The sequence below is a fragment of the Tupaia chinensis genome, unplaced genomic scaffold (genome assembly GCF_000334495.1).
Source record: "Tupaia chinensis unplaced genomic scaffold, TupChi_1.0 Scaffold139927_1, whole genome shotgun sequence".
NCBI lineage: Eukaryota > Metazoa > Chordata > Mammalia > Scandentia > Tupaiidae > Tupaia > Tupaia belangeri.
Window position 1 is genome coordinate 573,521 of NW_006199806.1, and position 11,590 is coordinate 585,110.

General features: G+C 39.8%; 1 protein-coding gene across 1 annotated transcript in view; it reads right to left on the minus strand.

Annotated features, from left to right (window-relative positions):
• CD86 (CD86 molecule) overlaps nt 1–11,093 on the minus strand; it is a 78,018-nt gene extending 66,925 nt beyond the window's left edge. The window contains exon 1 of the mRNA XM_006162363.3: nt 10,949–11,093. Within this exon, the coding sequence (XP_006162425.1) occupies nt 10,949–10,962 (14 nt within the window). The 5' untranslated portion in view covers nt 10,963–11,093. The remainder of the gene's footprint in view (nt 1–10,948) is intronic.
• Between the last annotated feature and the right edge of the window lie 497 nt (nt 11,094–11,590).

The window sequence follows — 11,590 nt, forward strand, 5'->3', positions numbered from 1 at the left end:
ATTTTCTGTAATATATAGTAGGGCTGTTCAGAGGTTGGGTCTGGAATCAGAGTGGAGTATGGAATCTTGGCTCTGTTACCAGCTGTGTGACTGGACAAGCCTTAGTCTCACTTATGGAAAATTGGGGATCTTAGTACCTTCCTCCTAGAGTTGAAAGGATTAAATGAAATAATAGTAGGTTGTCGGGAAACTCATGGTGTATTTTTTAAATGTTTTTCCATGCAAAAATAAGTCATGCCTTTCCTGACAACCCAATATATGATGTAATGTACTATACCATAGTTTCTGCCACTTGGTAAAAAATTTTAGCTATGGTCATATCTCCTCACCATCGTAGCTTGTAAACAGACCCTCCCTCTGATTCATCTTTGTTTCCTCAACATTAAACAAAGCTGTATTAAATAAACTAATAGAAAGTCTCAGCCCCCTCTTTTTTGCTTTATCACAATATAATATATTCCTAAATCCTCCTATTTGCAATAAGCTCATTCTCTAAACCTCTGTGGCACTCAAAGTCATAAAAAGAACTTGTGGTCTGGTCCAAACCAACCCCGCTAGACTTGGAGCCATTATGTAAAAATCAAGAGATTTCACTAGTAAAATGTGCCTTTCTGACTGCTCATGAAATTTAAGACTAGGTTGTCCTGGACCACACCCTTATACACAGGACAGCAGAGTGGTGACCAGCAGCACTCCAGTGACAGGACTCGCCTGCAGGAGTAGCTTTCACCATTCACACGTCATGGGCTATACATAAACCACAGATCTGCACCACTCACTTGCGTCATCTGAGAATCTGTTGGCTACCCATTGCTGGCTCAGAGGCTGTGCCTCCCCACTAGGTTCTTTTTAAACTTGAGGTCATTCTACTAGCAGAGCATTGTAAGTTCACTGAAGATTTGACAATTTTAGTCAAAGAAAGAGCACTATTTCCACAATCTCACCAATCTAGTAATAATGGTTCATGTCTAGTTTGATACATTTTTTGCTACCTTGTTTCTATGCATTATTTTCATTAGAATTCTGTAGTCTTAGGTTGTTTTCTGTCATTAAAAAGTCATTATTCACTGTATTCTATATTTACATAATCATTCACTTACTATTAACATTTTAGATAGTTTTTTTGTTATGTTAAAGAATGCTATAATAAACATTTTTGTGTGCAAATCTATCATCATATCTTTTATTATTTAATTACCCAAATCCATAGAGGTGAAATTAGAGCAAGATAGATAAATCCTCTTCATGATAATAAAATGGCAGTTTATACATCTTCTCGAATTAAAGGTGCAAATTTGAATATAGTTACTCATGGTAACTAATGAGCAAAAGAGTCTTTATAAATTAAAAGAGACACAAAATACAGTTATGTGCCACAAAGGATATTTCAGTCCATGACGGACCGCATATACCATGGTGGTTCCATATTTACCATATAACCTAGGTGTGTAGTAGACCTTACCATCTAGGTTTGTGTAAGTACACTCTATGATATGTGTTCTACGACTAAATCATCTAACAATGCATTTTTCAGAGTGTATCTCCATCATTAAGTGATACATGACTGTATTTGATTTTTATAGACAACTACTCGAAGTACCTGGTCTCCAGTCACAGGATAGAATTTTACTTTAATGATTTTGGGTATCCTACCAAAAAAAAGTTTTATATATATATTTATAGGGAAGGTGACAAATCACCCAGCAGGGAGGATGGCTATGTCATAATCCCTTCTCTTCCATTCTTCTCTTGGGATATTTGGCATGCATGCACATATGTCCAGCATGATTTTTAAGCCACTGGGTCTGGGACTTAAACCGCAGTTGGCCATGTGGGAGTCCAGCACCTTAACTGCCATGCCTTCTGCTGGCTCCACACAAAAATATTTGCGGTAGCCTTGTTGTTTGGCCTTCACCTTACTCACTTGCATTTGGCTTGCCCTTCTCTCATCTATAATGAAAAGGTCTACTGCAGCAACTTCTAGGTTACAGGCAGGATTCTATTAGGTAGAACTCATTTTAAAAAGGCAGTACTAAAGAAACCCAGACTTAATTAAAAGGATAAGAAATAATAGATTTTAAAGGAAAATATGAGTCCTAAAGTATTTTCTTTTCATAGGACTTTACATCTATTATGAATTCTTATAGTCCTCATTGTATTGGTAAGTATTAGTAGCCTTATTTACAGGAAAAAGTACTGAAGTTCAGGGAGCTATATAACTTCCCAAAGGTGAAATAAAAGTACATAGAGGACAATTTATTAAGTACTTATTATTTTACTTCATACCAACTGACTCAAAATTCTAATATATATCTAAGACACCAAGTTGCCTAGAGACAAATGGAAAACAGCTACCTTTGTGCTTCTGTGGAGACTCAAACACCACACTGTTATTTAAAACATCATATTTTTGCTACGCCCATGGCCTAGTTGTTAAGAAAGGCTGGCTCCCATATGGCTGAATCCCAGCTCCAGTGGCTTGAAATATACATCAGGTGTGTGTGTGTGTGTGTGTGTGTGTGTGTGTGCACCCAAAATCCCAACAGGATAGAGAAATGGCAGAGAAGGGATTGCAGCATGGCCATGCCTTATTTGGGAGATGCTTTCTCCCCCTCCCTCTCTCTGTCTTTCTATCTCTCTCTGGCAAACACATGTACCTTCTAGAAATTAATAATTATTTTTTAATAAAATATTATGTGATATATTTACCACTAAACTAAGCTTCTTGAGGGCAGAAATCATGTTTACTAGTCTTTGGTGTATTTCTAATGTGACTGAAACAAAACAAAACTGCTGAGTTAGATTAAAAAAAAATTATTAAGAAATAAAGAAATAGGCAGTACCCAGAGTGGGTGTGTGCTCGTATTAGTATTTTTCTGGATTCTTGATATATGTTGACGAATTGCTCTCTTAAGAAAGGTTAAGCCTATTTATAGTCTCACAAGTAGTACATGTGAAAGTACTTCATTGTACACTCATTAGTTTTATTATCCATACCTCCCCCCATAAAAAAGGCAAAAGGTGTTATTTTGATCAATGAAAATATGTTGATGCTTGAACTGACATTTTTTTTTTAGTCTTCTGCCATAATGTGTGTGTGCTCACTGGGAAGAGAGACAAAGAGACAGTGATAAGGAAAATGAGAAATCACCCCCCGGGGGGGTGGCGGTGGCCATGCCACAATCCCTTCTTCTCTATCTTCTCTTGGGATTTTTGCTACATGCGTGCACACACATCTGGCGTGATTTTCAAGCCACCAGGTCCAGAACTCAAATCACAATCAGCCATATGAGATCCAGCACCTTAACCACTATGCCACCTTCTGGCCCCAAATTGGCATTTCTTTAATGTTTAGTAAAGATAAAAATTTTTTAATTGCATTTTTAAACTTTTAGCTATTTTTAAATAATGATAGATTCAAAGGAAGTTGCAAGCCTGAACAAAGCAGTCCTGTGTAGCCTTCACCCAGTTTGCTTCAGTGGCAACATCTTGCGTAACTGTTGTACAATATCAAAACCAGAAACTGACACTGATTAGCCCATAGAGATTGTTCTGATTTCACCAGCTTTTATGCTCTCTTCTGTGTGAGTGTGTGTGTGTGTGTAGTTCTATTCGATGTTAGCACATGTATGGCTGTAATGACTGCCGTCAGACAAGCCTCTCTTGTGCTATCCCTTTGCAGTCACACACCTGCTCTCTTCCCCACCATCCCTCACTCTGGCAATTACCAATCAGTTCTCTGACTTCTTGCTTTTGTCATTTTTCAAACACATAAATGGATATGACATATAGGTTTTGAAGCTGGTATTTTCACTTAGTATTATTCCCTGAAGATTCATCCATGTTTTTGTGTGTACAATGAACTCTTCTTTTTATTGTATTTTTCCATGGAATGTGTGTACTACCATTTCTTTAACTATTTACCCATTAAAGAACACCCTTCCCCAGTCTTTTACTATTATGAATAAAGCTGGTATGAATTACATGAGCGTTTTTAAGAAGTTATGTATGGTGACAAACTGCTCTCCAGAAAGGTTATATCCATTTATATTTCCACATACTGGCAATATGCGACTACTTCTGCTTTGTGAAATCCTTCTCTCCTCTCATACAGGACTTTGTGTGAACATAGGTTTTCATTTCTCTGGGGTAAAATGCCCAAGAATAGACTTACTGGGTCATATGGTAAGAGCATGGTTAGTTTGGTAAGAAGCTGCTAAACTGTTTCCCACAGTGGCTGTACCATTTTACATTCCTAAGAGCAATGTCCAATTTCTCTGTGTCCTGCCAGTATTTGGTGTTATCACTATTATCAAAATTATTTTAGCCATTTTGGTAGTTATGTGGTTATGTAGTGCTATTTCACTGTGATTTTCAGTTTTCCTTTCCATAATGGTCAGTAATTTCTACCATCATTTCATGTGGTTATTTGCCATCTGTATATTCTCTCTAGGGAAGTGTCTTTTTGTCTTTTCTATTTTTCTAACTGTGCTTTACTTTTTAATGTGAATTAAAAATATCTCATTGATGTTTAAATTCATATTTCTTTAATATTTTGTGGGAATGAAATTTTTCTATTTCTTTTTTTGAAATCATCTCATGAACTGCATTGCATTACTTTTGTTATTTTAGGATTGTTGGTTCCTATTCCCAATTATACCATAAAAATAACATAGCAGATATTTCATCTGTAGTCTCCATGGTGCCTTAAAACTATTAGGTTGTGTGGTATTTTTTCCTCCTTTTAGAAAGGGTCTCTCTCTGTCATGATCCTCCTGCCTCAGCTTCCTATGTAGCTGGGACAACAGGAACTCAAACCCGGGGTCTCAGCATGCACTACTATGGCTGGGCCAAAACAATCAGGCTCTTGATGAAGATTTGTTTAGTTGGTTGAAAATATTTGTGGGTGATAAAACATATGGGAGTGATGATCTGGGCTTACCTTTGGGTAGCTGTGTGTTTCAGGATTACTCACCTTTACTAGTTTCTAGCTAGTATTGACCAGTTGGTTTACTTAACTATTACTTCTTTTTTATTTTTATTAGATTTTTTAGCATAGTTAAATCTGATTAATTTGATTTTCCAATAATACAGAACTGCGACGGGTGGGCTGTTTGGTCTATCTTATCCTTGACGCTATGAGAGCAAATTTTAGACTCATTTTGATTCAAAGCTTTCTAAGAAAATGCTCTACTACTTCTCTATTAGTACTCTAACCATGGGGTTTTTGTGTGTGTGTGTGTGTGTTTTTTTTTTTTTTCTTTCCTGCTTGTTGATGTAAAATAAGAGATCCCTGAAATTCCAGTTGGGCTTGCCTTTTTCTTTACATTACCAATTTCACCAGAGGTTTCATGTCTGAGAAGCCTCAAATACCAGCATTTTTATAACTTAATAAGAATCTGCATCAGCATCAAAATTCCAACATATAAAATGACAGGTACAAAAAAATCCTTTCCAAACTGGTTTTGAGTAAAAAGAAAGGTATCAACTTCTCTTTCTTTTGTTTAGCCTTTTCCACCCCTCCCCCCCCCCCCCCCTCTTTTTTTTTTGGAGAGGTTTTTGGTATAGGGCACATGCACTCACCAGAAAGACAGAGAGAGAGACAGAGAGACAGAAAATGAGAAATCACCCCCTAGGGGGGATGGCCACACTTCAATCCCTTCTCCTCCATTTTCCTCTCAGGATTTTGGGCACATACATGCATGTGCCCAGCGTGAGTTTAAGCCACTAGATCCGGGACTCAAACCACAGTCAACTACATGGGAGTCCAGTGACATAGCCATTATGCCAACTGCTGATCCCTCCCCCATTCTTTTTTAATTGGCATGATTGTACATACTTATGGGGTACATTGTGATTCAGAACATGAATATAATGTGTAATGATCAAATCAAGGTAATTAGCATATCTCTCATCTCAGAATATCTACCCTTGCTTTGTGTTGGGAAATTGACCAAAAGGAGGGAAGACTCCAGGTTCGCTGACTTGAGTCTACGTTGCTTCCGTGTAGCTCTTTGTGAATAGCAGAGGTAAGTGTGCTCTGGTCAGATGTCCCGTGGAATCACCAACATTTTGCCGGAGTACTCTCTCTGTGCTGCCTCCATGTTCTCAGCTCTCCAAAGTCTTCATCCATCTCTCAGCTGGTTGTGCTCTACAAAGGTCACTGCGGGCCTCCGGACTGACATTTTCAGTCATTCTCCTACTTCACCTTTCTGCAGAATTTGACACTGTGACTACCCTCGGCTTTGTGAAATACTCCTCTCCTATTAGCATAGGTGACCTAATCCTTTCGTGGTTTCCCTCCCATCTCTCTGATATGCTTGTTCAGTTTCTTTCTCTGGCCATACGCACTCTCACTGAGCCACTGAGCACACTTGCCAAATATATTAATTTGGAGGGCTGGTGAAACGAAGTACCACCAACTGGGTGACTTTGGCCAAAGAAACATACTTTTTCTGGAGTCCAGAGGTCCAAAGTAAAGGTGTCAGCAATGTTGGCTCCTTCCCAGGGCTGTGAGGGCAGGACCTGTTCCAGGCTGTACTCTTTGGCTTGTAGATGGCCTTCCAGCCTTCCTCTCCCTATGTCTCTCTACCTTGTCTTCCCTCTCTGCGTGTTTATCTGCCCAGATATCTTCCTCTTATAAACATGCCAGTGGTCTTGGATTAGGATCCACCCTAACAACCTCATTTTAACGTCATGATCTCTGTAAAGATCTTTCCTCCAAATATGATCACACTCTGAGGTACTGGGGATTAGTACAAGACACAGATTTTGTAGGGGGGCATAAGTCGAACCATAACACTTAGTCATTAGAGCCACCTTTCATGGGGAATCTCACGTGCTCAAGGTAGAGATTGCTATGGAAGCTTTGTCTTTCCACAGACACATCCTCCTTGTTCCTCCACAGCTCTCTCTGCTCTTGAATTCTTTGATACCACTTTTCTCCCAGTTTGTTCCAATCCCTCTAGACCTTCCTCCATGTCTATATAGACACTTCTTCCTCAAATTCCTCCTTAAATTTCAAGGCTTTCCAGATTCTATCCTCGGCTTCTTCTCAATCCACCCTCCCATGTCCCTAGGAAACTTACCCACAATGAGAATTTCAGTGATGAGATCTTCAAAAAGTTCATAGAAGATATGTATTATGACAAAAATATGCATGGATTTGAAAGCTTTTTTTTTTTTTTTTGGAGAGGTTTTTGCTATAGGGCGCGTGCGCTCGCCAGACAGACAGAGAGAGACAGAGAGACAGAAAGCGAGAAATCACCTCCCAGGGGGGATGCTCACGCCGCAATCCCTTCTCCTCCATTCTCCTCTCAGGATCTTGGGCACGCATGCACACACGCCCAGCGTGAGATTTAAGCCACCAGGTCCGGGATGCGAACCGCGGTCGACTACATGGGAGTCCAGCAACATAGCCATTACGCTAACTGCTGGTCCCCTGGATTTGAAAGCTTTTTGCACCAAAATACGCCTGCACTTTCATTCCATTTTCCCATGAACATTTCAACATCTTTGTAGTAACCATACTTCTGTTGAACACTCAATGTTCATAGCAGTCCATACCTCCTTCTATGCTTTGTCCCTGAATATCTGCTTGTCTGCTTGGACCTCTCCTTCTGGTTTCTCCACAGGCATCTCAAATTCAACACATTAGAAAATGAGCACGTCTTGGGCACACAAGCACACATGTCTGGCGTGTTTCTCAAGTCTTTGGGTTCAGGACTCAAACCACACAGTTGGCCATGTGGGATCCAGCTGCCTTAACCATCATACCACTTGCTGGCCCCAGAGGAACTTTTAAAAGTCAATTATATCATGTCTTTGCTTGTTTGTGATTCTTCAGATATAGGCTGTGCCTTTAGGATAAATACGACTGGATGCTGTGTTCTGGACTCCTTGTTCTGGCCTTGTCCAGCTTCACCCTGTATTATTACTACCTGTAACAATATTATTCACTTTATCCTCTATTAGTACTAACTATTAGGCATCTAGTCCCAGCTATACTTGCAATTTCCTCATTCACCTAGACCCCATTTGTCTATTGAATCACCAGACCTTGAGTTTTTAAACCACATTGACCTGTGAAGCCCACAGTTCATGACCTGTAAAAGCCCCAGCAAGATCACTGAGTCATCCCATTTGTCTTCCATTAGCCTTTCAGTCCAGACTTTATCCCTGCACCTACCTGGGCTCTCAGCTTCTCTAGCCTTACACTTTTTTCCAGCATTTGACTTTCCACTGTGCTCAGAGTCACTCCCTGGAGGCTGGCGTTGTCACTCGGCACTGTCCACTTCAGGTTAGCACCCCTGGGAGTACAGCCTGGCATTGTTCTTCCAGGTTCAGAGGGTACTGAACACTTCTGGGGAAAACTCTCCTCAATCCAGTCCTAGTAATGCCCCTAAATAGCTGTGTAATCTTGGATGAGTTGTTTCCCCTCTGTTTCTTATTCTTAATAGTAATAAAAACAACTAAAATAATTACTGAATAGTAATTATACTCTTTCGATTTATAATTAAAAAAACTGAATTATAATTACTATAACAAAGTTCTTTATATAGATTATCTCAGTAAAATCTCACAACCATGGGCCAGCCAATGATGTGGTGGTTAAGGTGGCCAGGTCACACGTGGCCAACTGCACGACTTGAGGTGCAGACTGGTAGCTTGAAAAATATGCTGGGTGTGTGTGCGTGGGTGACCAAAATCCCAAGGGGAGAATGGACAAGTGATTGCACATGGCCATTCTTCTGGGGGTGGTGATTTCTCACTCTCTCTCTCACTCTCTTGTGCATGAAGGTGCATGGCCCTATAGCCAACAACAACAACAACAGAATACTCACAACCATCTTATGAAATATCACTATACTCCCCATTTTACAGACAAGAAACTGAGAATTATCATGGCTTAGCAACTTATATAAGGTCACAGAGCTAGGAGTGGGGAAGCTGGTACTCAAACCTTAGCAGTCTTGTTTCAAAATGTGGTCACTTAACCACTACACTGTCCTTTCTGTTCACATACAACTTGCTCTAGAGCTGTGCAGTCACATCTCTAAAAAAAGGAAATGAGTACTCCAGCTCCTAATCCGCTGCAAACACAGTCCTATCATGATCCAATGAGTTATAGGTGGGACAAGTGTATTTTTGAAAAAGGAGTCAAGAGACGAACAACACAAAGGGTTGAAGCTCTAATAGCAGAATCCCAGTAATCACATACCACTAGATAATTGCCCACTTTTCTGAGAAAAGCCACCTATTTTTTCCCCCTTCCATATCTGATTTTATTTTTCTGCCTGCATATGTGAATCAAATCCAAAAACACACAGCAGAAAATAAAAATTAAAACCACCAATATTTCTGATTAACATTGTATACATACATGAATGATGTGTAAAAGTGGTAGCACTGTATATTCTGCTTTTTTCCTTAAGCTAAAATGCATGACGAACTTTTCTACAATAGGATTTTTAATGATTGCATGGTATTCTATTATGGACTTTCCATAATTATCCAATTACCTAATTTTACACATTTAAATTATCACTAGAAACAAAGGCAAGAAGAATATCCATGTCAATAACACTTCACAAATGTATGTATGCCCGGTGTCAGTCTTAAGCTGCCAAGTCAACCACATGAGAATCCAGCAACAAAACCGTTATGCCATATGCTGGTCCTGAAGCAGAAAGAATCTTAACAATATAGACAATAAATGGTCTTTAAGTCTATAGTCTTTTGCAGACAGTGCTGGCATAATTAAGTTTCTCCTTCACAGTTACAAAAATGATCAATTTGGAAATTCTTTTTCTCACATATGTATAGCATTTCAAAATTCCACTGGGGGAAAAAGGAATCTTTTCTTGGAAATTAAGCTCTAATCCTTGAAAACAAAAGCAGCCAAGCTCTCCCAAATCCATAAGTACTAGGTGGATGAGAGTTGCGTAGATTTTCGAAGAACAGTAATAACAGTAATGGCTGACCTCTGCTGCCAGCATTCAAGAGAAGGGTGAAAATCCTTCCTTCCAGGAAGGCCCTTCATGGAGGCCTGCCGTGGTGTGCAGAAAACTTGTATGCACAGCACAGTGGGCAAGAAAGATTTTAGCTCTTCCCCTTATGAGCAGTGTGAACTTGAGCGAGTTATTTAGCCTCTTAAAGCCACAGTTACCCCATCTGTAAAATAGAATGATGATATCTGAGAGTCATTGTGAAGATTAGAATTCAGTGACATAATGTACAATCTGCACAGCACCCCGTGCGCGTCCAGGCCATAGCAGCCAAGTGAGTTACTTTACCTCTTTCCGCTACCGCACCCTGCCCAGAATTTCCCACAGCCTGCCTGTGACTCATGATCTGTTTTGTATTTTCTCCTTAAACTCTTCTTTCTCTTCCTTTTCCTTGGCCTCTCTCTTACCCTCTCTACATCTCATTCCCATGCCCTCCAACCCAATTGACCCTGATATACAAAAAACTTACTCTCTATTATTTGTCATACTTACACAGACATTTAAAATTTTCCTATCCCTAAACTTAAAATCTATGATTGTAACATGAAATATTCTTAAAAATTTTTACAAAATCAAAATGAATCACTTGAATGAAGAACAGTCACCAGTAAACTGCTTTAGGCACCTCAAATAATTCTCACTTCAGGTGACAAAGATCTTTTGTGGGGAGAGAACTCTTCCTCACCTAGGAATTATAAGATCGACCTAGATCGGATGCTCCAAAAAAGGAAGAATGGCACAAAGCATTACCTAAGCTTTGACAGCACGAATCCTCTCCTTGCCAGGAGGTCTCACTTGTGACCTCTGACTAGATAAGCCTTGAACATGTATTAGCATGCTCAGACAGGAAGGAAAGGCATCAGGGCAAGTTCCTGAACCTCAGCCTCCTCCTGAGACCTCAACTCTTACTTGCCTTGCAAAGAATAAGAATGGTCACTCACCATCCAGGATCCATCTTGGCTGTTTCTGCGATGGCCGGTTAACCAGAAACAAGCACACTTGTCTGTGTGCCTGTGCGGGTCTGCCTTAGAGCAGAAGAGGAGCAACCGTTCCAGCCCCAAGCAAGTCTTCTTCTGCAATGACCGTATACCCAGTTAACTTTCTTTAGCAGTAGCTGTTCCTCTTTTCTCTACAGACTTTGCCCACACTTGAAGAAGAAATTTAACCCTTTCCTTGCATTTTAAATTCATTGACTTAGTTCTAAATATACTTTTAAAAAGTAATTCAGTGGCTTGATTTCCAGGCAATATGTTCAGATGAGGCTGAAAATACTCTCTCCTGCCATTTCCTCACAAAAACCTAGAAAATGAAGTAATCAAAAAGAGGGGTGGGTGGGGGGGAAACCTCTGCATTTACAAAATAGAATAAAAGGACATTCTACAGAGTTTGGTAAGACAATAAAATGTGTAATTTATTATGTGTATGGATTGGGAGAAAAAAGTCCTCTCCCTTCACTAATTTCTATTCCCAAGATGATGGAGGATTCTGCTGAGCTAGGTGGGTGGAGAGGAGATGTCTTTCTGAGAGGACTCCATAGTCAGCAGGAGCAAAGACAAACTGCTACTTCTATTATTTCATTCCTG